Here is a 24,852-nt window from a genome sequence, read left to right as displayed (position 1 = left end):
TTGATGGGCCACATTTTAGAGTTTTTACCTACAATCTGATTTGGTTGCTTTACTATCATTTTATTCAGATTATACATCTTGCAGGTCTATAATGATTAAGAGAATAGTTCATTTCACTTACATCATGTAATGCAGAATTTTTTGTTAGTTTTGTAGGAAATTGTGAGATTGATTTGGAGATCAAACGATATTTTTGTAGAGCTGGTGTGAAAAGTATCCAGGTAAGTTTTTTGTTTTTTTGTTTTAATTTGACAGTTTTCTAAAGTTCTCTAAGCTGTATTCAAAAATAAAATTAGGAAGTTTTTTTAGCTTGGAATTTTTTTGACGTTCAGTTTTTAGCTGTAGGTCATAGTTGAGATAAATAAGAAGTCACATGCTCAAAAGTTACTAAGATTCGCATGCAAACTCCTTGCGTTAAGCGGCCCTGCAGAATGTTTTCTATTACATATTTTGGTTTCCTGTTTGAGTTTAGATTCATGGTACCATGCGGGTGATCCTGGAACCGTTGATTGGAGATATGCCCTTAGTCGGAGCTTTGTCTGTCTTCTTCCTTAGGAAACCAGTAAGTCAATATTTATTTCATTTTTATTTTCCCATTTGGTGGCAAAAATACATACCCGTGGAAGAATATATAAAGTGGAGAAACAAAATTTTATCAACTCACCGTTGTCCCTTTGTGTTGTGTGAATCCTGTGGGAGTTTTTTGTATTTCTTTGTGCCTTAACTGAGAGCTTATCTCTTGATAAACAGCTCTCTTTCCTGATTATAAAAATGTTACAAAAATTTGGAAACATGGACTTCTTCAGAAAGGTGGGTCTTAGCTCACATTTTATTCACCACCTCACTGAATATGATTTATAGATATTTGCTCATTTAATCCTCATGACTCTATAGCAAAATATTAACATTGTTTTCTCTTACTGTTCAGAAACTGAGATTTTGAAAGTCTTATTTTTCCAAGTCACATAATTAATAAGAGCCTGTATACGGATCCAGTTTAGTCTGATACAGAGCTCATGTTCCTGAACACTTTGTTGAGAAGACTCATCTGCAAACCTCCCTCTTCTCCCCTCCAGAGATAAGGGCTGCTGTCATTAGCATGCATCTCCTTCCTCGTTTGGGGTGTGTTTAATGAACTGTACATACAGTTTTATATACAGGTTGAATGTTATCGGAGATGCTTGGGACCAGATTTGTTTCAGGTTTTGTAATATTTGCGTTAGACTCCAGTGAGTATTTCCTTTGAGCATGATGCTAGTACTCAAAAAGTTTCTTACATTGAAGCATTTTGGATTTTTAGATTAGGGATGCGGAACCTATACTGTGTTGTTGTTGCTGCTGTTTTACAGTAGTTAATACTATTTGTTATTTCCCACAAAACCAAGACAACAGAACTGTTACTCCCACCAGACAAACTCCTTCCTCCTTCCCTGGGCTCCTGCAGCCTCTGTCCAGCGTCTCCCTTTGCTGCCCTCCGTGTTCCTTGTGCTCCTGGTCATCTTCTCCAGGTGCACGCTGCCCATATGGTTGTCTGTATCAGCCCACACCTCGCCACTACCTCCCTGTGCCTTTTTCTTTGCCGCAGAAGGCTTTCTTCGCCCCTTTTGTTTCACTTTTGTGAAACTTTCTTCGCCCCTTTTGTTTCAGCAATTTCTGCACAGTTATTGTTAGCTCTTTGAAAGCAAGGATCATAACTGTCTCCTTAGAGTTTGGCAAATGAATGATGCAAGATGTGCCATTGATGAGTCCTTTATGGAAGTACCTTCAACATCATTTGTAATTTAAAGTAGGAATATTAATTCATATAATTTGATTCAAATAACTTATTAAAAATTGTCATTTGGCTTTTAAAATACGGGTTTATCTACACCTGTCATAAACTAAGTTTACTACAGCTTGTACTTTTTCTGTATAAAAACAAAAGAATTAAGTGTCATCACTTTCTGTTATGAATAAAATAATTGTTCTGATTTTCTTATTACTGAAAGAATGGGCTTATTTTGAATCGATTTTAAGTACACGAAACATGGGAACATCCAAAAACTCCTAGGTCATCTCTGTCAAATTTTACTGTTTAAATTTTACTATTCAAGAAGTTAAGAGATTCATAAGATTTAAAATTAATGTGTTTTTTCCCCCATACCAGTCATTAAAAGTCCTGTATGTTTAAGAAACGAACTTCATTAGTGACCAAAAAAACCTCAGTAATCTTAACAAATTGCTAAGTATTTTTAACTTACCCATCTTTAGCCAGGGACATTTTTAACAATTTAGAGAAAGACCTTTTTAAAAAGTTCATTTCAGAATGTAACGAAATCCAAATCTTTAAATCTTCTTCAAAATTTATAGTGCTGTTACTTAGTTTGGATCTTCCATCGATGACTTTACTTTTAAAATAACGTGTTAACTTCCAAATGAAATTTAGTGCTCAGAAAAGAAGGATGGGGCTGAGAAGTTCAGAGTCACTCATTTCCTTATATGGTGAGTAAAGTCATCAAACGTACTCCAGTGAAGAGGAAAATTTTCAGTTTATTTTACTGGAAAATATGAGAACAGAGTTACTGCTGGCTGCCAAGTAATTCCTCCGCATCCTGGTGAAAGATACTTCTAGAAAGGTTTTTATTTTGTGGGTTTTTAAAATTTCTTTCTACTATTTGGATGATTTAGAAACCCTTACGAAACCTTTATACATTTTTCTACTTGTTGGCTTGTTTAGTTTTTATAATGTAGAACTTGTTGAAGGAAAAAAACCCTAAATATTGCTGAAGTGACGAAGTTGGAGTGTAGGTGAAGAAGGCAGCACAGTGCTGTGGTTAAGTGATAGACGTGTGTGTTGGACAGCCTGGTTTTCCACTCCTAGTTCTTTCTCTTACTGTAGCCTTTGAACAACTTACTTCTCTAAGTCTCAGTTTTCCTGTCTGTAACATGTCAGGACAGTAATACCTACCTCACACAATTAAATCTGAAAATTAAATGCCAGTGAATGTAAACTACTTAGTATAATACCTAACAGATAGTAGTCTTCATATTTTAAGAAATTAAATATTTCTGCTACATGTAGGTTTAGTCCTGACACTGGAGGTTATTTATTTATTTATTTATTTATTTATTTATTTATTTATTTATTTATTTTGAGACGGAGTTTCACTCTTGTCACCCAGGCTGGAGTGCAGTGGCGAAATCTCGGCTCACCGCAACCTCCACCTCCCGGGTTCAAGTGATTGTCCTGCCTCAGCCTCCACAGCAGCTGAGATTACAGGCGCCCACCACCACGCCTGGCTAATTTTTTTCTATTTTTAGTAGAGACGGGGTTTCACCATGTCAGCCAGGATGGTCTTGAACTTATGACCTCAGGTGATCCACCCACCTTGGCCTCCCAGAGTACTGGGATTACAGGCGTGAGCCACCGCGCCCGGCCACTAGAGGTGAATTATCAGTAAGGAGAAAAGCTTGGATAAATGTTCTGGTAAGAACTCAACCAATTGGTGTTTGCCTTTGGCTGTGCATAGGGAATCCTTCTCACTTGGTAGTTGTTGGGCAGCATACGGTTTTAGGGTGTTTCAGAGTCCTTAGTCTTGTTGAGATTTATCCCTCGACTAGAGGGGATCCAGGAGGTCTTTCCCAAAACTTCCCTTAGAAATGGTCCTAGGCTTACTCCAAACATGTTCATCCACCAACGTTCGGGGTCTTCCAGCCCAATGCGGAGGTGCTGGCTGCTGGTATCTTTTGAACCGCAGATTCCATTTCTTCCTCTGTAAAATGGAAACAGTGTCTTCTGTTATGAGAAGAAATTGAATCCTATTAGCCAAGGACTCCAGAAATTGATGTGCTTTAAGCAAATGGGGATAAAAAGGAGACAAATTTATTTAAAACATAAAAATAGCATATATTGATGTCTCATGACGTGTACAGGGGACTGCAGTTGAGTCTCAGGAACAGAACGGAACCAGGAATTCGAAAGCCTTCGTGACTGTCTCCACCTCTGCTCGCTTTCCTCTCCCTCTGAGACTAGCTTCATCTGGTTCTGCAGTCCACATGTGGAATAGCATGTCTGCCAGCACTTCAGAGAAAGCCTTGCGTCTTCCTGCATCCTTGGCCTCTCCCTTCGGCCTCCCAGAGTGCTGGGATTACAGGCTTGTGAGCCATTCCAGCTGGGTCAGATACCGACCCCTGGACCAGCTGGGGGTAGGAGGGTTGCAGTGTTTGAACAGGGCTCCCTGAAGCCCATTCTTAACAGCCTTGCAGATGAGGCTGCAGTGAGTTCCAGAGTCAGGGCCACAGGCACATCCACAGACTCAGACCACACATTAGTAACTGGGAGTTTTTGCAGTATTTGTCCTGCTCTTTTCCCCGACTTTCTGGGATCTGTGGTTTGATGTTTATATTATTTTGGACAGTCTTGCCCACCCCCAGTAGAGGGGGTACAGAGGAGCTTCCTGTTGTCCTGGTCCATCCTGGGTCTTGGGGCCAGAGCTCTCCCAGAGACCCTGCTCCTCCTCCCTGTGCCTTGTGTCTTTGGCGGGTCTTTTGCAGGAGAGAGTCTGCACCTGCCCCAGCAATAGAGGTCTCTACCAGCCTGGGACATTGTCCTACCATGTCCTTAAGGGACCTCTCCCCAGCTGCAGTGGGTTCTCAAGGTGCTTCCCTCCCCCAAGCCTTCTGTCCCTTAAGGTGGAAGGTGGGGCGGGGCTTCCTTTGTGCTCTTCTACAGTGGCAGCTGCCTCCTCCCGGGCTCCTCCCCATGGGAAGTGTCCTCCCTGGGGTCGTCTTTGCACACCGGGGATGCAGGTGCCACCACGTGATGTGCACACCTCTGTGGTTCTCTGACTCACCCACACTTGGCCTGTGGCCTTTCATTAGGATCTTGCTGGAGTCGTCTCACTTGTTTTGTGGGGATCTCGTCTTCCTTCAAGTTCAGCTCACTCCTGCCTCTCCTCCCTCAGAGCTGCCCGGAAGGAGGGGTTTCAGGCTGGCTGGTGGCTCAGGATGTCAGCTCTCCCGTGTGGTCAAAAGTGAAGCTCTCAGAAGTCCTGGGACTTAGAAACATAAGAAAAACATTTTTGAACTTTACCAACAGCCCAGATCTGCTAAATAAAAAACTGGAGAAAGGTGGGAGCCCTGAGTTTGTATTTCCAACAGACTTCCCAGGTGATTCTTGTTCTGAACTGTGGAGCTCAATGCAGCCAGGATGCCAGGCATACAGCACGTGGTCAGGTGCCAAGCAGCTGCCCTGGAATTGTAAACGTTACCCACACCCGTCACAACGGATTAGGGAACGTAGAGAGAAGAGGGGCATCTGTGCGCTTCATGAAATACGTGGATACATCTGTGTCGTTCCAGTTGAAACCTGACATTGTTTTCCGACCTTGGAGTGCCGTACACGTTCTGCTTCTCGTAGAAGAGCCGCAACAGCTCAGAGGTGACTTCCTGTCCTTTGGAAATGCCTGTTCCACTGGCTTTTCAGTTTCCTGAAATAGCTCAGTCCTCCAGAGGCGAGGCTCCCAGCATCCTGAGGCACGTGTCCGTGGGGAAGGAGGGGCACGCTAATTTTAGTTGCTTTTCCAAAGGCGCCTTCTAAAGCCAGGCCTTTATCGGGCCCTGCTGGTGGCTTCTCCATGGTGCCCTCGTGTGGACCTCAGACTGGGCTTTGGAGCCTCCTGTCTCACACACCCATTTTGTCCTTCCCACACACTCATTCTCTCTCACTTGTTCTTTCACACCTGTCCGCACTCATTCTCTCTCACTTGTTCTTTCACACTTGTCCGCACTCATTCTCACAGACTTGTTCTCACACGGTTTCATTCTCACACATTTGTTCTCATGGACACACATTTTCACACTTGTTCTCACACATGCTTGAGCTTCCATACTCATTCTCACACTTGTTCTCTTGCAGACTCGTTTTCACACCCATTCTCACACTTGTTCTCACCTTTGTTTTCATGCTTTTCTTTGTTCTCACCCACTTCACATGTTCTCATTTGTCACACGCTCTTGTTCCTTCACACTCATTCTTTGTTCTCACACCCACTTTCACGCTACTTCTCACACTCATTCTCATTTTCTTACACTTGCTATTCCACTCACACTTGTTCTCACTCACTTGTTCTTTCACACACCTCTCACTTTGTTCTCACACTTGTTCTCGTTCTTACACTCACACCTCACACTTTGTTCTCACACTTGTTCACTCACACTTGTTCTCGTTCTTACACACCTCAGTTCTCACACGTTCACTCACGTTCTTACACTCACACCTCACACTGTTCTCACATGTTCACTCACACTTGTTCACTTGTTTTCACACACTTCTCACACTGTTCTCACACTCATACTTGTTCACTCACACTCGTTCTTACACATGTTCTCACACTCATTCACTCACTTGTTCTCGCTTGTTCTTTCACACTCACACCTCACTGCTCACACTCACACTTGTTCACTCGCACTTGTTCTCGTTCGTACTCACACCTCACACTTTGTTGTCGTTCACTCACACTTGTTCTTACACCACACTTTGTTCACACTCGTTTACTCGTTCTCGTTCTTACACTTCACACTGTTCACACTTGTTCACTCACACTTGTTCTCGTTATTACACTCACATCTCACACTTTGTTCTCATTCTCGTTCACACTTGTTCTCGTTCTTACACCTCACACTTCTCACACTCGTTCACTCACGTTCTCGTTATTACATCTCTCACTTTGTTCTCACACTAGTTCACACTTGTTCTCGTTCTTACACTCACACCTCACACTGTTCTCACACTCATTCACTCACACTTGTTCTCGTTCTTACACACACCTCACACGTTGTTGTCACACGTTCTCACACTTGTTCTCGTTCTTACACTCACACCTCTCACACTTTGTTCTCGTTCACTCACACTTGTTCTCGTTCTTACACTCCCACCTCTCACACTTTGTTCTCAGTCGTTCACTCGTTCTCGCTTGTTCTTTCACACACCTCACTTTGTTCTCACACTCGTTCACTCACACTTGTTCTCGTTCTTACACTCAAACCACTCACTTGTTCTCGTTCTTACACTCACGCCTCTCACACTTTGTTCTCACACGTTCACTCACTTGTTCACTTGTTCTTTCACACACACCTCACACTTTATTCTCACACTCACTTGTTCACACTCAGTTCTCATTCTTACACCTCACACTTTGTTCTCAACACTCGTTCACTCTCACACTTGTTCTCACTTGTTCTTACACTCACACCTCACACTTTGTTCTCAACACTCGTTCACTCACACTTGTTCTCACTCGTTCTTACACTCACACCTCACACTTTCTCACTCGTTCACTCACTTGTTCTCACTCGTTCTTATACTCATACCTCACACTTTGTTCTCACACTCGTTCACTCACATTTGTTCTCGTTCTTTCACATACCTCTCACTTTGTTCTCACACTCACACTTGTTCACTCACACTGGTTCTCGTTCTTACACCTCTCACACTTTGTTCTCATACTTGTTCACTCACACTTGTTCTCACTTGTTCTCTCACACTCCTCACACCTCTTACACTGTTCTCACATTCGTTTCACACTTGTTCTCACTCATTCTCTCGTACTTGTTCTGACATGTTGTGTCTCACATTCATTCTCACACCTGCTCTTATGTTCTCACACACTCCTCACATATTCTCACACTTATTTTCTTTCTCATGCTCATTCTCACATTAGTTCTCTGTCCCTCTTTCTCACATAGATTCACAGCCTCTCACACTCTTTTCGTCTCACAGACATTCTCACTCATACACACGTGTTTCCTTTCTCTCTTTCCACTTGCTCCTTCCCTCATTACAGCCTCTGGCTCTTGCTCCTTCACCATTCCCTGTGCTCAGGGACAGGCCTTTCAGTGCCTTTAACATGGGGACCCCTTTGCCTGGTGCCTTCTTTCTTGCATTCAAATCTCTTCCTTTCAAAAGCCAGCTGAGTCCTTTCCTTCCGCAATTCCTGCTCCTGCCTCCCTGCCGATTAGTTTCTCTGAACTTCAGTAGCACTTAAATGTGTGTCAGTCTTTTCAACAAGGCCCACGTGGGCATGCCCTCTGTTGCCTGACAAGCTTATACTAAAACTTCCTTGTTTTGTGTTTTTAATACTCCATCGTTGATAGTTAATATTCTTTTTGAGGTTTTGTTTTAGACAAAGTAATGAAGTTGTTTTTCTGAAATGATTCTAAGACAATTGGTCAGAAATAGTCTCTGCTTGTTTGGTTTATGTTTGGTCAGTTGTGCTTTGATTATAGATGGTTCCTCATCTGAGATTAAAGTGGGACAGAACTTCAAAAGTAAAAGGGTAAATGTTCGCTGTGATGCTTACGTGGCACATGTGCTAGTCCTTGATAGTGGCGAGAAAGATCTTAATTGCTCAGAGGGATTTCCAGGGAAGGAAGCCCTCAGGTGATGACTGCAGTCGCAGGCAGTGGGCTTGGAGCCAGGCGCATGGCCTCTGTGCATTGTCTGACTTAGTCCTCACAGGATGGGATTGTTCCCGTGTTACTGGTGAGGAAAATAAAGGCCAGTTTATCATTAAAATGGAAACTTTGATAAGGATTGACATTTATTCTAGCATTGACATTTATTGTCTAAAATCTCCCAAATTGTACTTTAAAGTTTAGAAACTTTGTTCTTGAATGGTCTCTTTTGTAGGTAGTCATTCTGAGTGACAGATTTGGAAATGGATGTTTAGGGTGTCACAATAATGGGGGCTGGGGCCCCTATTGCCCTTAGTGGCAGAAACCAAGTTGGATGCTGACCACTTAAGTGTCTTCTGCCTGTCAGTGTTGTGTAGCAGAGGACTGCCCCTCCCCACCCCAGGGCCAAGAACCCCCTGTTCATAAGCTCTGCATAGCCTCTGTAAGCAAATACCCGAGTCAAGGTAGCTAGGCATAGAAGCAAATATGGGCCCGGGCTGTCTGCCAGTCATTCCATGTAGAGAGACTTAGAAGCAAGTGAGAAGTCAGTGAGCAAGATGAGGCACATCAGAGACAGGAGCAGATTGGACGGTTTAGAGCAGAAGGGGCCGCAGCACCGTCTGCACAGCTGTCCTTAAAAATCAGTCGTTTCTTCCCATGTGGGTCCAGTGAAAAGATGAGGATTTCATTCTGTCCTTGGCTTATCTAGTTGTGAAAGGCAAAAGGTTACAGATAAGATTACTTCCTCTAGGTCTTAGTTTACTTAACTGTGAAACTAAAATAAATGATTTTCTCAGTTCTAGGACTAACTCTGAATTTGAAGACCCACTTTTTAGCCTAGTTTTATATGTAATTTTCAAAATGTATGTCTGTTTGGCTTCTTTTTTTCTTGAGATGGAGTCTTGCTGTGTTGCCCAGGCTAGAGTGCAGTGACTGTTCGCAGAAGGAATCATAGAGTGGAGCACACTACTACAGCCTCACACTCCTGGGCTCAAGCAATCCTTGTGCCACTACACCTGGCTCTCTTGCTTTGTTTTTGAGCTTACTCCAATAACCCTTCATGCTCTTTGCTATAAATAGAAACTTCTTCCTATGTTTGATGCCTTTGATCTTTTGTTTTGATAGGCAAGAAGCCATCTTTCAGATTTCTAGATAGCCTTAAGGAAGTTTTATCTAGATAGTTTGCCTACAAGAGGAGCATTAATACTACCCATTTATGGAGGTTTTACTTGCCAAATTTGGGCAGTTTTTATCATTTAAAATCTAGCAAAACATTATGTCAGTGCCCTCCCAGGCCTTTAAAGTCTTCATGTAACAGCAGGCTAGGGGTTTTGTCAGCTGTAAAGTTACATCTTCTGTTCCTTCAAACAGAAACATACTTTTTAATCTAAACAAGTGGATACTTTTCTTGGGAGCATGTTAAAAAAAAAAAAAAAGTGAAGCCAGCCAGTCACACGGTGTGATGTCGTTTTTACATAGCACCTTTATACACGATATAAAAAAGTAGGTTTTTTGCATCAACTGCAAACATGTTTTGTACTCTGTGGATCGGAATCTTGGTGAGGAAGAGCATTGCATCCCGCAAAAGGCTGATGAGTCAGTTAGCTGGAGAGACAGTGCCATCATTCTGGGTTGCAGTTCTGGTGAAGTAAGTAGGATGTTAACACTGCAGATGGAAATGGTTTTCAGATTGCCACATGGAGTAATAGTACGGAACGTGAAGTTTCAGGAATGGGAGGAGATTCTTTTATTATTTTCCTCCTTCCACTTTGTACATTTTTTTAATAGCCTGCAACTAGTTACATTTATCTTTTTTGTTTGTTTGTTTTACATTTTTATCCATAATACAAGTAACTTGACTAAAGCCAGTGTCTGTTTCATGTAAATATATTAACAGGTCCAAAATCACCAACTAAAATTAGCTTTATACTGACTTTTTCTAAAGTCAGTCCTTGTCTCACCCAAATATTTTAACAAGTCCAAAAATACCACATAGCTACTTGGAACCATATTAAAATCTCATTATAACATGAATTTCAGGTATTCCATGTTGTAGACTTCTCCTTGAAAGATAATGACATTGAAAAATGCTCTTAAGAGAGTTGTTAATTCTGTTTCCCAAAACTTCCTGGATAAAACAATTCTACCTTAATGCTATTAAGACTATGCTAGGTGGTTTTTTTCTTTAAGTAACAAGACTGACGTATAAAATATGAATGCGACATTTAAGATGAAAGTGTTCATAGGCACACCTCGCTTTATTGTGCTTTGCTTTATTGCGCTTCGTAGATACTGTGTTTTTACTAGTTGAAAGTTTATGGCAGCCCTGTGAAAAATAAGCCTGTCCGTGCTGTGAAGCGAACAGCATGTGCTCACTTCATGGCTCTGTGTCATGTTTCGGCAATTCTTGCACAATTTCACACTTTTTCATTATTATTTTATCTGTGATCTGTGGTCAGTGATCTTTGTTGTTTCTAATGTAATTGTTTTGGGGCATTACAAACCATGCCTGTGTAAGATGGTGGATTAGTACATTCTCACACCGCTATAAAGATTCTACCTGAGACTGGGCATTTTATGAAGAAAGGGGGGTTATAAAGATACTACCTGAGACTGGGCATTTTATAAAGAAAGGAGGGTTAATTGACTCAAGGTTCTGCATGTCTGGGGAGGCCTCAGGAAACTTACAGTCATGGCAGAAGATGAAGGGGAAGTGAGGCACATCTTACATGATGGCAGGAGAGAGAGTGTGCAGGAGAAACAGCCACTTTTAGAACTATCAGAACTCGTGAGAACTCCCTCACTATCATGAGAATAGTATGGGAGAAACTGTGCCCACGCCAATCACCTCCTACCAGGTCCCTCCCTTGACACATGGAGATTACAGTTCGACATGAGATTTGGGTAGGGACACAGAGCCAAACCATATCAAATGGCCAGGTTAATTGGTAAATGTCGTATCTTCTGACTGCTCCACTGACTGACTGTTCTCCTATGTCTCCCTCTCCTGGATCTCCCTATTCCCTGAGACACAACAATATTGAAATTTTAGGCGAATTCACAACCCTGCAGTGGCCTTTATGTATTTAAGTGAAAGACAGAGTTGCACGCCTCTCACTTTCAGTCAGAAGCTAGGTGGCTCATGCCTGTAATCCCAGCACTTTCAGAGGCCAAGTGGGGCGGATCACTTGAGGTCAGGAGTTCAAGACCAGCGTGGTCAACATAGTGAAAACACCTCTCTACTTAAAAAAAAAAAAAATACAAAAATTAGCTGGGCGTAGTATAGTGTATGCCTGTAGTCCCAGCTACTTGGGAGGCTGAAGCAGGAGAATCACTTGAACCTGGGAGGCGGAGGTTGTAGTGAGCTAAGATGGCGCCATTGCACTCCAGCCTGGGCGACAGAGCAAGACTGTGTCTCAAAAAAAAAAAAAAAAGCGAAGCTAGAAATGATTAAGCTTAGTGAAGAAGCCATGTTGAAAGCCAGCACAGGCTGAAAGTTAAGCCTCTTGTGCCAAACAGCCAAATTGTAAATGCAAAGGAAATGTTTGAAGGAAAATAAAAGTGCTGCTCCAGTGAACACACCAATGATAAGGAAACAGCCTTCTTGCTGATAGGGAGAAAGTTTTAGTGCCTGGAGAGATGATCAGCCCAGACATTATATTTCCTTAAGGCAGAGCCTAATCCACAGCAAAGTCCTAACTATTTTCACTTCTGTGAAGACTGACAGAGGTGAGGAAGTTGCAGAAGAAAAGTTTGAAGAGGTTGGTTTATGAGGTTCACGGAAAGAAGCCATCTCCATAACATAAAAGTGCAAGGTAAAATAGCAAGTTATCCAGAAGATCTAGCTAAGATCATTGATAAAGGTGGCTCCACTAAACAACAGATTTTCAGTGTATATTAAACATCCTTCTGCTGGAAGAAGATGCCGTCTGGAACTTATCCAGCTAGAGAGGAGAGGTCAGTGCCTGACTTCAAGGCTTCAAAGGACAAGCTAACTGTCTTGTCACAGCTAATGCAGGTGGTGACTTTAAGTTGAAGTAAGCCCTCATTTCCCATTCTGAAAACCCTTGGGCCCTTAAGAATCACGCTATATCTACACTGCCTGTGCTCTATACCTGGAAAAACAAAGCCTGGATGACAGCACATCTTTTTACACACTGGTTTACCAAATATTTTAAGCCCACTGTTGAGACCTGCTGCTCAGGAAAAAAAGAGTCCCTCAAAATATAACTGCTCATCAGCAGTGCACCTGGTCACCCAGGAGCTCTGATGCAGATGTACAAGGAGGTGAATGCTGTTTTCTTGCCTGCTGACACATCATCCATTCTCCAGCCCATGGATCAAGGGGAAATTTCAACTTTCAAGTCTTATTATTTAAGGAATACTTTTTGTAAGACGATAGCTGCCACAGACAGTGATTCCTCTGATGGATCTGGGCAAAGTAAGTCGAAAACCTCTGGAAAGGATTCACCATCCTAGATGCCATTGAAAACACTAGTGATTCATGAGGAGACAAAATATGAATATTAACAGGAATTTGGAAAAAGTTGATTCCAACTCTCATGGATGACTTTGAGGGGTTTAAGACTTCAGTGGAAGAAGGAAGTGCAGGTGGAAGGGAAATAGCGAGAGAACCGTAGTTAGAAGTGGAGCCTGAAGAGGGGCTGAATTGCTGCAGTCTCAGGATCAAAGTTTAAGGACGAGAAATTGCTTCTTATGACTCACAAAGAAAGTGGTTTCCTGAGATGGAATCTACTCCTAGTGAAGATGCTGCAAACATTGTTGAAATGACAATAAGCGATTTAGAATATCACATAAATTTAGTTGATAAAGCAGTAGCAGGGTTTGAGAGGATGACTCTGCTTTTGAAAGCTGTTCTGTGGGTAAAATGCTATCAAACAGTGTGGCATGCTACAGAGAAATCTTTTTTGAAAGGAAGAGTCAGTCAATGCAGCAAACTTCACTGTTGTCTTACTTTAAGATGTTGTCAAAATCACCCTAACCTTCAGCAACCACCACCCCGGTCAGTCAGCAACCATCAGCACTGAAGCAAAACCCTCTACCAGCCAGATTATGATGCGCTGAAGGCTTATGTGATCGTTAGCATTTTTTAGCAATAAAATGTTTTAAAATAAAGGTATGTACATTTTTAAAAAGATATAATGCTATTGCACACTTAAGTATGCCTTGGGAAACCAAAAAATGTGTGTGACTCACATGTTGCAATATTCCCTTTACTGCACTGCTCTAGAACCCAGCCCGCAATGTCTCCGAGGCACGCCTGTATAGGAAAAATTCTTTATGTCTTTGTTAAATAGCATCTTTGAATTGTATTCTCTTTCCTGTTCTTTTAACCACAGTGGCCTCATCTAATTGTATTTACAAGCTTACCTGCCACTTGCCTTGACACAGCCATCCTTTCCTGAAGTTCATGTGGCCCCTGTGTCTCACGGCTCTGCGGACGGAGCAGTCACCAGTGGGTGTCCTCTGATGGTGCGCTGTGTGAGGTGCTTGCATTTTAACCTGAGTCAAATGCAAGATTCTGCGCTGTATCTTTGATATGTTCTTACTTCCTGATGTAGATTTGTGATCAGAAGTAACAACCTTCAGAACTAAATGATAGAATCCTGTTGTGATGCCCTTTTAAATCTTCGTTTCCTCATGACAGGTATTTTTGTATGACCAGAATATTTTGTTGTGGCAGGGAGTACCTGTTCCTTTTTAAGTTGTGTAAGAGAAAAGAGAAAGGAAAATGAGCTCTTAAGTCAGTGTTTATAAATATATTCATATGATTTAGAATGTAGAGGTTTAGCCAGGTGGTTCAATGGGTGGACTAGGGAAAAACATTTATTTTAAGGGGGAGGTAAAGCATAGGTTGATACTGATGTTTGCAATCCAGTTTGAAGATTAGTTGCCTATTTTTTCCTTCCTAATATTTTATATTTATATCTCATTTCTGTTACATTGAGAAATCTTAGCCTTTCAGGATCTTAAAAATTGTTTTTTGTTTGTTTGTTTAAGTTTTGTTCTATCTATAAGAATCTTGACTCTTCCACTTTATATTTGCTTGCAACCAAAAAGGGATTGCAACCAAAAAGCAGTTTTGTTACTCAACTATATGGGTTATTGAGATCATGCAATTTTACTTAGAATTTCTTCTACAAATATAGAACACAAGTGATTTTATTATGTGCTGTTTTGTTAGGAAAAGCGGTATTTCTAATCAGTAGTTTTCATCAACCCACATCTCCTTAATGGAATGTTAGCTAACTGTATGGGAATTATTCTAAGATAAACACAGATGTCGAATGAGTGGGTAGAGCATGGTCTGCTAATTGGAAAATACAAAGTAAAACAATGATAAAGTCCATTATTTCACTGCCAGATAGGCTGGCTTTTAGTATTGTTTTTGGTGAGGTATGTGAAAAGGACATTTTCATACACTTTGGGTGGGAATGTAAATGGATACAGTATTTTTGGAGGGCAGGTAGGTACCATCTATTGACATTAAAAATGAACATAAGCCTTTGACCCCAAAATCTCACTTTTTGAATGCTAGTCTGCATATGTATATGAGAACATGTATGTAAAAAGATATTCCCTGACTCATTATTTGTAATTACAATAAAGAGAAATTGTCAAAATTCTAAGTATCCATCCATAGGAGAGTGGGTAAATAAATTATTTTATGATTTTACTAGCAAAAACTGTGACATTATAAAAAAACAAAAAGAGGCAGGTCTCCATGTACCACCAAAGAAAAATGTCCTTGGTATATTACAAAGGATGAAGGGTGTGGGTCTGTGTTGTGTACTAACCCATTTTGTCTACAAAGAAACAAGCCTGTGTGCACCTGATTCGATAATTGGAAATTGTTTGGAACTTAATATTTTGCCCTTGTTTTAAAACAGCTTTTAGAAATTAACTGGACAGGACTGACGAATCTTCTGGATGTCCCTGGATTGAAGTAAGTCTCGTGTCTGGTCCCGGAGGCTTAGCGTTCGAGGGCGTGTTGTGCATTTTGGATGTCTTGACAATAGTGTGAGAATGGTTAAGACCTGCGTCTGCCAGGTGAATGGGTGCCTTCTCCACAGGCTGTCGTGAGAAACAAGCAGAGGGTACAGGGGCTTTGTTCTGCCTGCCGGGAGCTGCTGGGAGGCGATGGGCCAGGGCGGGAGGGCTCTGGAGTGCCAGCTGAGGACGCAGTCTTCATTTGCGTTTGTTCACCACAAGGTGTCTTCCTGGCCTTGGCATGTTCGAAAAGTAGAGGTCTTTTAATATTTTGTAAAAACAGTTTGCAAATTTTTTTTTTTAATCTTCTCAGAAACAATAAAGGAAACTTTAAAAGGAAGTGCTTTCCAGGGTCTCTCCAGCCTTTGGCTACCCCACCCTTTCTGCCTTTTTTTTTTTTCACCTTTATTCCATTCCTTTTTGAAATGGGTTGGGGACAGTGTGGACTTCTGGACTTCACCAGAACTCTTGAGTGTGAGAGGTGAGGAACTTGAAGTTCCATATCATTTCACTGGGAGTCCCTTCATTATTCCATAGCGATCTAGTGTCTAAAACCGGAGAAAAATGTTCCATAACAAGCATCTGAGGCCCTGGAGGGTGCATCCCTGCTTAGAGACAAGGAGTCATTCTAGTTGCCGTGGTGCCATTACCTGAAACAGTGCGTGGGGCTGTGGGTGGCAGACCTGTTGGTCACCTCCAAATAGGAAGTTTCGAAATTACAGCCTCTAAATGCTTTTGCTGGCTTTACCGTTTTATTTGAAAGTTAAAACACATCACCTGTGGGTTAAAGTTATATGTTTCTAGTGGATATTTTCTAGTGTGATTTGTTTTCCCTAAAATAGTTTAGAAAATTATGAAACTTGGTTTCAGACTATTTTTTTATTCTCATATATTTGTTTATGCCTCTGAAATGGCCTTTCTAAAGAGTTTTGTTTCATTATTAGGGAAAAATTAGGACTTTAATTATCTGAAGCACAGTCATCATGAAAGTCCTTTTTAGGTGCTGTGATTTACTGGATACAGAAAAATGCTGTGATCTTTAGAAGATCTGCGGAAAGAAAGCACAACTTTAAAAGATTGGTTAAAGAGTTCGTTAAGATTCTGGTTGCAAGCAACAAACCTGACTTAAGTGGTCTTAAGTAGGTAAATAAGTAAGTTTCTTTTTTTTTTTTTTGAGATGGAATCTCACTCTGTTGCCCAGGCTGGAGTGCAGTGTTACAGTCTCAGCTCACTGCAAGCACCACCTCCCAGGTTCAAGCAATTCTCCCTGCCTCAGCCTCCCAAGTAGCTGGGATTACAGGCGCGCGCCACCACACCTGGCTAATTTTTGTATTTTTTTAGTAGAGATGGGGTTTCGCCATGTTGGCCAGGCTGGTCTTGAACTCCTGAGCTCAGGTGATCCGCCTGCCTCGGCCTCCCAAAGTGCTGGGATTACAGGCATGAGACACCACACCCGGCCAGTAAATAATATTTTCAAAAAGCAGTTTATTCACTCTTCCAACAATGGGCGCCCACTGCCTGCTCTGAGCTAGCCGCAGCCGCTCGTGCATGGGACACAGCTGTGCTTGTTTCCTGCTCGGCAGCTGGAAAGCTGGCGTGTCTTCTGAGGGACTTCAGATGGAGCCGGTGTTGGGCACCATAAGGGCTCTCTTGCCAGCTCCCCACCCATGCAGGGTGGGCGTGTCCCTCCTGGGCTTGTTTTCAGGCAGTCTCTTGCTGTGCCTGCAGCTACAAGCATTTAGTCTGCGGACTTAGTCGCCTTTCCCGCTAGGTCCCCGCCCAACTTGTGTGTGCAAGGGCCACCCTTGGACAGATTCCTGCGACTCCGATGATCAGGTTTCAATCTCACATACACCCCTACAGAAGGCAAAGAAATGGAAATTCCAGTGATTGGGGGCATCCCCCAAAGCAAAAACTTTCTCTAGAAATAGGGGGAGGAGATACTGTTTAGCCAAATGGAACAAACATCCACACACATCAGTGTAGAAAAAAGTATTTGATTTTGCCTCCCTTCAGTATCATAGGAGGACTGAAATAAAACAGCATTATTGAACATCTACTCTGTAAACAATGTTGTATTAATACTGGCAACCTGAAAGGGCAGTCAGAGAATGTGTTCTGCCCCGGCAAGCCTACAGTTTGGGGAAGTTGATCCCCTGATTCATTTTATTTAAAAGTCATTCACACATACACACGTAAATACAGAGATAAATATACATGTATAGCTCCATTCTATTTAATAATTTATATGTAGCCTCTTTTTATACAGTAGTCATTTCTAGCTATTTTATTTTTATTTTTCGTCTTGTTTTCAGAGATAGATCTCACTATGTTTCTCAGGCTGGTGTCAACCCCCTGGGCTCAAGGGATCTTCCTGCCTCAGCCTCCCAAGTAGCTGAACTATAGACTTGTACCACTACACCCAGCTTCTCTTGTTTTATATGTAGATTTTATATATGTAATACAAAAATATAATCATAAGGCCAGGGGCGGTGGCTGACGCCTGTAATCCCAGCACTCTGGGAGGCCGAGGCAGGTGGATCATGAGGTCAGGAGATCGAGACCATCCTGGCTAACACAGTGAAACCCTGTCTCTACTGAAAATACAAAAAAATTAGCCGGGCATGGTGGCAGGCGCCTGTAGTCCCAGCTACTCGGGAGGCTGAGGCAGGAGAATGGCGTGAACCCAGGAGGCGGAGCTTGCACTGAGCAAAGATCGCGCCACTGCACTCCAGCCTGGGCGACAGAGTAAGACTCCGTCTCAGGAAAAAAAAAAATATATATATATATAATCATATATGTATAATTATGTCATTAAAAATATATACTTACCTAACAGATAAATACACAAACACCATTCAAAAAACAGGCTGTTGTATAAAAGGGAGATGTGAAAATATCTTTTCTAAGTTTATATATATAGGTATATATAATTTATGCACAATTATGTAGATTTTATATAATAAATTATGTTTACATAAATGTTATATACTAAAATTTAATAGATATGTACGTAAAATTGGGGCTACTAGTTGTCAGTCTTTCTATCAGATAAATTACAGCTATGGCAACCCTTAGGTTATAAAAGTGAATATTAAATAACTATGAGGCTGAACGCGGTGGCTCATACCTGTAATCCCAGCACTTTGGGAGGCTGAGGCGGGTGGATCGCCTGAGGTCGGGAGTTTGAGACCAACCTAGCCAACATAGTGAAATCCCATCTCTACTAAAAATACAAAAATTAGTTGGGCGTGGGCACACACCTGTAATCCCAGCTACTCGGGAGGTGGAGGTTGCAATGAGCCAGGATCATGCCATTGCACTCCAGCCTGGGCAACAGAATGAGACTCTGTCTCAAAAAAAATAAATTAATTTAAAAAATAATAATAAATAACCGTGAACTTAACATAATGAAATCCTGTCCCAAGCTTTATAAAATGAGCATCCACATGTTATATTAATTGATTACAAAAAGAAACCCCAGACATTATAGAGTAAGAATAATGCCTGAATTCCTTCACTACACCATAACTTTGGGCTATCCCTATTAAATATCCATTGTGTTCTAATAAGCGGCTCTAAGCTGAGTGTTGAAGTCGTAAGAAGGGTGAAGATTATGATTAAATATCCGTTATGTTTTGATAAGCGTCTCTAAGCTGAGTGTTGAAGGTGTAAGAAGGGTGAAGATTATGGTGGAAACAAAATACGGGTGATGAGTAGTCTTGGTTCCGAAGGACACACAGGGAAATAGTGACTCCCAAGAAAGTAACCACTTCAATAGACGCTTCTGTGGAGACCTAGGGGAGCAGCATCCACATCCACAGTTCGGGGACATGTGGGGTGTAGTGGGGTGAGGAGGCGCAGTGAGGGGAGCCCCGCCAGGGAGCTCGGTCAGAGCTGCTGTGGCCTCCGAGGCCAGGAGTCTGTGTGTGAGAAAGGTGGGTGGGTCCTGCCTCTGCGTGGTGAACACACAGCCAGTGTCTGCTGGCTGAAGCCCTCTGAATCTCTGTGGAAGTATTAACTGTCTGAATAACTGACCTGTTCATAAGTAGAGTAGTGTTACATATGGTTTTTCTTTCGGGGATTTAAAAAATTTTTTTCCCATATTAAACTGAAAAGTCCTTGAGGTGCTGGGTCATCACACGTGGATACTGTCTTGCAGTGGGTGCTTGGGCATTATTTGTTGAACGCTGATGATTATCACTGTCTCAGAATTTATTTGTAATTATGTATGTTAATAATTTTAGCATCTAAAACATTACTGGCGAGAAGCAAAGTACTTTCGCAACTTCACAGTTCAGGTAAAGGTGTTATACAGCAATGAAACTTAGGTTTATAAATGTGTTTAAAAGTGCTGCCACATATGCATTATTTAATTCTCACGTTTACCCTAAAGAATAGGACATATATATGTTTGTTTGTTTAAATAGAGATGAGGGGTCTCGCTCTGTGTTGCCCAGGCTAGTCTCTAGCTCCTGGGCTCAAACAGTCCTCCCACGTTAGCCTCCCCAAAGTGTAGGGATTACTGGCGTGAGGCACCATGCCCGGCCAAAAAAGATATATTAAAAGTACATCTTTGACCAGGCATGGTGGCTTACGCCTATAATCCCAGCACTTCGGGAGGCCAAGGTGGGTAGGTCACCTGAGGTCAAGAGTTCGAGACCAGCCTCGCCAACATGGTGAATCCTGTCTCTACTAAAAATACAATGTTAGCCAGGCGTAGTGGTGCGCGCCTGTAATCCCAGCTACTTCGGAGGCTGAGGCAGGAGAATTGCTTAAACCCAGGAGCTGGAGGTTGCAGTGAGCTGAGATCATGCCGTTGTACTCCAGCCTGGGCAACAAGAGCAAAACTCTGTCTCATTAAAAAAGCAAGTATATTTTTTCCTTTAGCCTAAGCAATTTTATTCACTTAGTTTGCTGTGCAGTGATGTATAGTATTTCAAAGATTATCAACGTGTCCAATACTCAAAGTGTTGGATAATGGATAAGAGAGAACACAGTAAGTTCTCCTTCAGTGTTGACTGGTGTACAACAACGGAGAAATGGGATGTGTATATGAACATGAATGGGCCAATGAATGTTATTCTCTGTACTTATATGTATGTTTGAAATAGTTTATGTTAAAAAAGTCAATGAGGTGTATTTTAGTAAATAAGTATAAAATCTATGATGAAGTAGGAATACATTAAATGTTATTTAGGAAATTATGAAGTGTATTAGGTTGGTGCAAAAGTATTTGCAGTTTTTGCCATTTTAATTGCAAAAACCACGTTACTTGTGCAATAACTAGAATTTTACCTTGTATTCTATAAATAAATTCTGTATCATAGTCACCATAGTGGTATCACAGCTAAAGAATTGAAATGAGGGTTGTAAATATTGCACTGGAGGAATGAGATAACTCCTACTCTGTAAATAAATGGGACTTACATCATATTCATGGTAAGTCTGTTGTCAAAGGTGAGAGAAGCATTCACATGTCTGATAGTCCGTTTGCTCTTTTTGTCTCCCAACTAACAGTGGTTTATCAGATACTATCATTTTGGATATAATATCAAACTATCTGGTGCTTCCCAATCGAATCACCGTTCCACTTGTCAGTGAAGTTCAAATAGCTCAGTTGCGGTTTCCTGTACCAAAGGTAAGCGTGTCCCGGCATCCATTCACATTTAAAAACGTCTTGGAGACCTGCCTGCCTGCGGGTGTGGCATTGGGTGCTGTGACTCTTTGTCTCTCCCCAGCAGCCAGCTTGCCACACGGTTCTTGATGCATTGACTATTGGTTGTCCGTCACTTTCCTTAAGAGACTTGACTGATGTGCGCTGATCCTAAAGCTTGTCATGGAGACAGCAGGATGATTCTCACCCCATAGCTGTGTTCCTCAGAGGGGCCGATAGGGATTTAAATCTGCAGGGGTACATGGCACAGACATCTTAGTTACCTCAGAAAGCACATACTGCATTTGTTTTTATTAAAATGGACAGCCCTCAGCAACAGGCACCAGTTTTCCTGGCAGTCATGATGAGAGCTTCATGTAATAATTTGTGTATTTTCTCTCAGATGTTAGAATTCCGTTGCCTCTGAAGCCATTTAATGAGTCACCTGGTAGAAGAAGCACTTATACAACAGCTGACCTGGATAAAATGGAAAGAACAAAACTAGATTTTTGTCGCAGCTCTTGAGTTTAGCTGTAGCTTTGCTTTTATGGGTATATTACTTGGTGTGGCTGGGCCACAGTTTTGTCATCTGTAAAATGGGACAGCACCCAGCACACAGAGCTGGTTGCAGATACTGATGTCACCTTCATTTGAGCAAACTAAATAACTGCAAAGTAGTCAAGAACATGAGATTCCTTCTGCTGACTATGGAAGGGGTGGGTGGAGTGAAGGATCTCTCATGGCTAAGGAGCTTTTCAGTCACTCAGGTGTTGGATCCCATGTCTGTTTAGTCTGTCTGGACTTTGGACTCCAGAAGCCAGTGAGCATTACCACCGTGGTGGTGTCTGTAGTCAGCAGTGCACACCACATTATTTATATTTACTGAAACAGGACGTGGTAAGTTGGTCCTGTTTCAGTGGATATATTGTTTTTATTTTTGTTCGCTGAAGTAGAAGTAGATCACTTTCTCCTCTGGTTTAATTAGATCTAAATAATGGTGCGCAAATTAACAGACATGCAGAGGTATCCTTATATTTTTTAAGAGTAACAATATGCCAGTAAATTTGGTGCTCAAATTGGTTATATCAACATTTTAAAGCTGGCATTCAACAGCTTTAATGTGATGCTGTATATTAGAAAAGAATGTCTTTTTTCCTTAACTTCTGACTCTCACCTCTGGAAATGCAGGAATCCCTTTACTTGTAGAAATCCTCTGCACCTAAGCCTCTTATGCTCTGAGTACAGGTGAGCACCTGAGCCTGGATCTGGCTGCCCTCAGCTGCATGGGCTTAACAGCCGGTGCTGTCAATAGATGTGGCCAGATTATCTCAACTTTAGACATGTGAAAATATAAACAAGAGCTGCTTCGAGTTTTCCAAGTGTGTTCCTCTGTGGGGGGACATGTATTCCTGTGCTGATTGAATGAGGAATATCACTCTGTAAATTTTTTTTTTTTTTTTTGAGATGGAGTCTCGCTCTGTCGCCCAGGCTGGAGTGCAGTAGCACAATCTCGGCTCACTGCAAGCTCCGCCTCCCAAATTCACACCATTCTTCCACCTCAGCCGCCACCACACCCGGCTAATTTTTGTTTTTTAGTAGAGATGGGGTTTCACTGTGTTAGCCAGGATGGTCTCGATCTCTTGACCTCATGATCCGCCCACCTCGGCCTCCCAAAGTGCTGGTATTACAGGCATGAGTCACCGCGCCTGGCCATCACTCTGTAATTTTAAAAAAGGATGTGTGGGGGCAGAATGCTTCCTACCAAAAGGTGACTTGAGCATCTTTGTTTGCCTTGGAAGAAATGAGTGAATTTTTTTTTATTTTATCAATAAAACAATATTTTCGGGAAAGGACTATATTTGGTTTTTTTGTTCATTTATTTATTTATTTTGAGACAGGGTCTTGCTCTGTCGCTCAGGCTGGAGTGCAGTGGCGCCATCTCAGCTCACTGCAAGCTCTGCCTCCTGGGTTCAAGGGATTCTCACACCCCAGCCTTCTGAGTAACTGGGACTACGGACATGCGCCACCATGCCTGGCTAAATTTTTTGTAATTTTAGTAGAGATGGGGTTTTGCCATGTTGGCCAGGCTGGTCTTGAACTCCTGGCCTCAAGTGATCTACCCACCTCGGTCTTCCAAAGTGCTGGGATTACAGGCATGAGCCACCGCGCCTGGCCAAGACTATGTTTAAAGTCTATGAATAATACATATTTCAAAGTTGCAGTTTTCTCCTCTCTAAAATAAGTTTAATGACAGGATTGCATAGAATTATTCTGAAAATGGAACAGCATAGTTACTACATGTCTAATGCTTAGTGACAGGTCTGATACAACCTCTCATGTTATTACTCACTGTAGCACCAGGATCTAGTACAGCTTGGTGGCCTGTGTCACCAGCCTCCTTGAGATAAGCACGGTACTGTGCTGGGTCCCCTGCACTCGGCGTCCCTCTGCCAGGAGCGCGCTCTGGGGCTGCGTGGGGCTGTCTGTCCTTGTGTCTCTGTGGAGGGGTTGTCCCTCCAGAAGCCCATCTGTTCTCCTCTGAGCCAGCCTCACCTGGGCACTGCTGCCTTGCCCTGCTCTTGTTTGTCTCAGCACCTGCTTCTCCTGTACACACTTGCCTTTCCCCGCTGCTGGGATGTACTCGGCACCGGAAGAGGGTCTTTATTCCCTCGGCACTCCCAATTCTCGAGACGGGGTCAGGTGCGTAGCTATCTTCCATGCCGGTTAAACAAGCCAGCCAAGGGTCTAAACTTCAGTTTGTTCTTCTTTTCAGGGTGTTCTAAGGATACATTTTATTGAAGCTCAGGATCTTCAGGGGAAAGACACTTACCTTAAGGGACTTGTCAAGGGAAAGTCAGACCCCTATGGAATCATTAGAGTTGGCAACCAAATCTTCCAAAGCAGAGTCATCAAGGAGAACCTCAGTCCAAAGTGGAATGAAGTCTATGAGGTGGGGTGTCGTGTCTGCTGTGTTGCTGGGGTGGTGGGCTGAGCCCTGAGCGGGATGGCCAAGCTCTCATTCCAGCACAGTCACGTGGGAGTGTGGCTCATTTAGGCCATCATTTAAATGTTCCTTGTTTAATTTCCCATCTTTAAAAAGTGTCGTACCTTCTCTCCTTACTACACAACATTCTTGTCATGCCAACAGGTAATGTGTTAAACCTTAATTACATAATGCTATCATACTGAATGATCAGCAAAATATTTTTCATAATGTGAGTAGCTTGTCTTTCTAAGTATAAAATGTTACGTGTGGTTATTAATGCAGTAAACACAAAAATGAGGTGAGTTATATACCTCCTTGCGAGCTTTTTCTAAAATTAGGACATCTTCACATGTCAATGAATAGAGATCTACGTGATTTTTAATAACCATTCCATCGAATAGACGCCTTCATCTGTTTACCCAGGGAGGCCTAGGCTATTCAGGTCAGCATTACAAACAGTGCTGTACAAGTAGAATGTGAGTGTCTCTTCACTCAGCCAAGTTTTCCCCAGATAAAGCTCTTTAAAGTGAAATTGCTGGATCAAAAGTTACACATTTTTAAAGGACTGAAATATCTTTGTAGAATTACCCTTCAGGACAGTCGTGTGATTTATACTCCACCAGTTTTTAAAGGACTGACGTATCTGTAGAATTACCCTTCAGAACAGTCGTATGGTTTATACTTCACCATACGACTCCTCTCCCCCACTCCTTTGTGAGTCTGGTCTCTTGCCAGTTTCTTACCCTGAGTGGTGCTAAGCAGATAA

The 24,852-nt window shown here is 42.1% G+C and overlaps 1 protein-coding gene across 3 annotated transcripts in view; it reads left to right on the top strand.

Moving 5' to 3' along the window:
- Positions 1-24,852, top strand: part of ESYT2 (extended synaptotagmin 2) — a 98,403-nt gene that overhangs the window by 39,832 nt on the left and 33,719 nt on the right. For all 3 annotated transcript variants that reach the window (XM_055115583.2, XM_055115584.2, XM_055115585.2), the window contains exons 5-9: positions 149-221; positions 473-562; positions 15,345-15,400; positions 20,965-21,085; positions 23,874-24,050. In XM_055115583.2, coding sequence (XP_054971558.1) covers positions 149-221; positions 473-562; positions 15,345-15,400; positions 20,965-21,085; positions 23,874-24,050 — 517 coding nt within the window. The remainder of the gene's footprint in view (positions 1-148; positions 222-472; positions 563-15,344; positions 15,401-20,964; positions 21,086-23,873; positions 24,051-24,852) is intronic.

The sequence above is a fragment of the Pan paniscus genome, chromosome 6 (genome assembly GCF_029289425.2).
Source record: "Pan paniscus chromosome 6, NHGRI_mPanPan1-v2.0_pri, whole genome shotgun sequence".
Classification (NCBI taxonomy): domain Eukaryota; kingdom Metazoa; phylum Chordata; class Mammalia; order Primates; family Hominidae; genus Pan; species Pan paniscus.
This window is presented reverse-complemented; position numbering and strand designations above follow the sequence as displayed.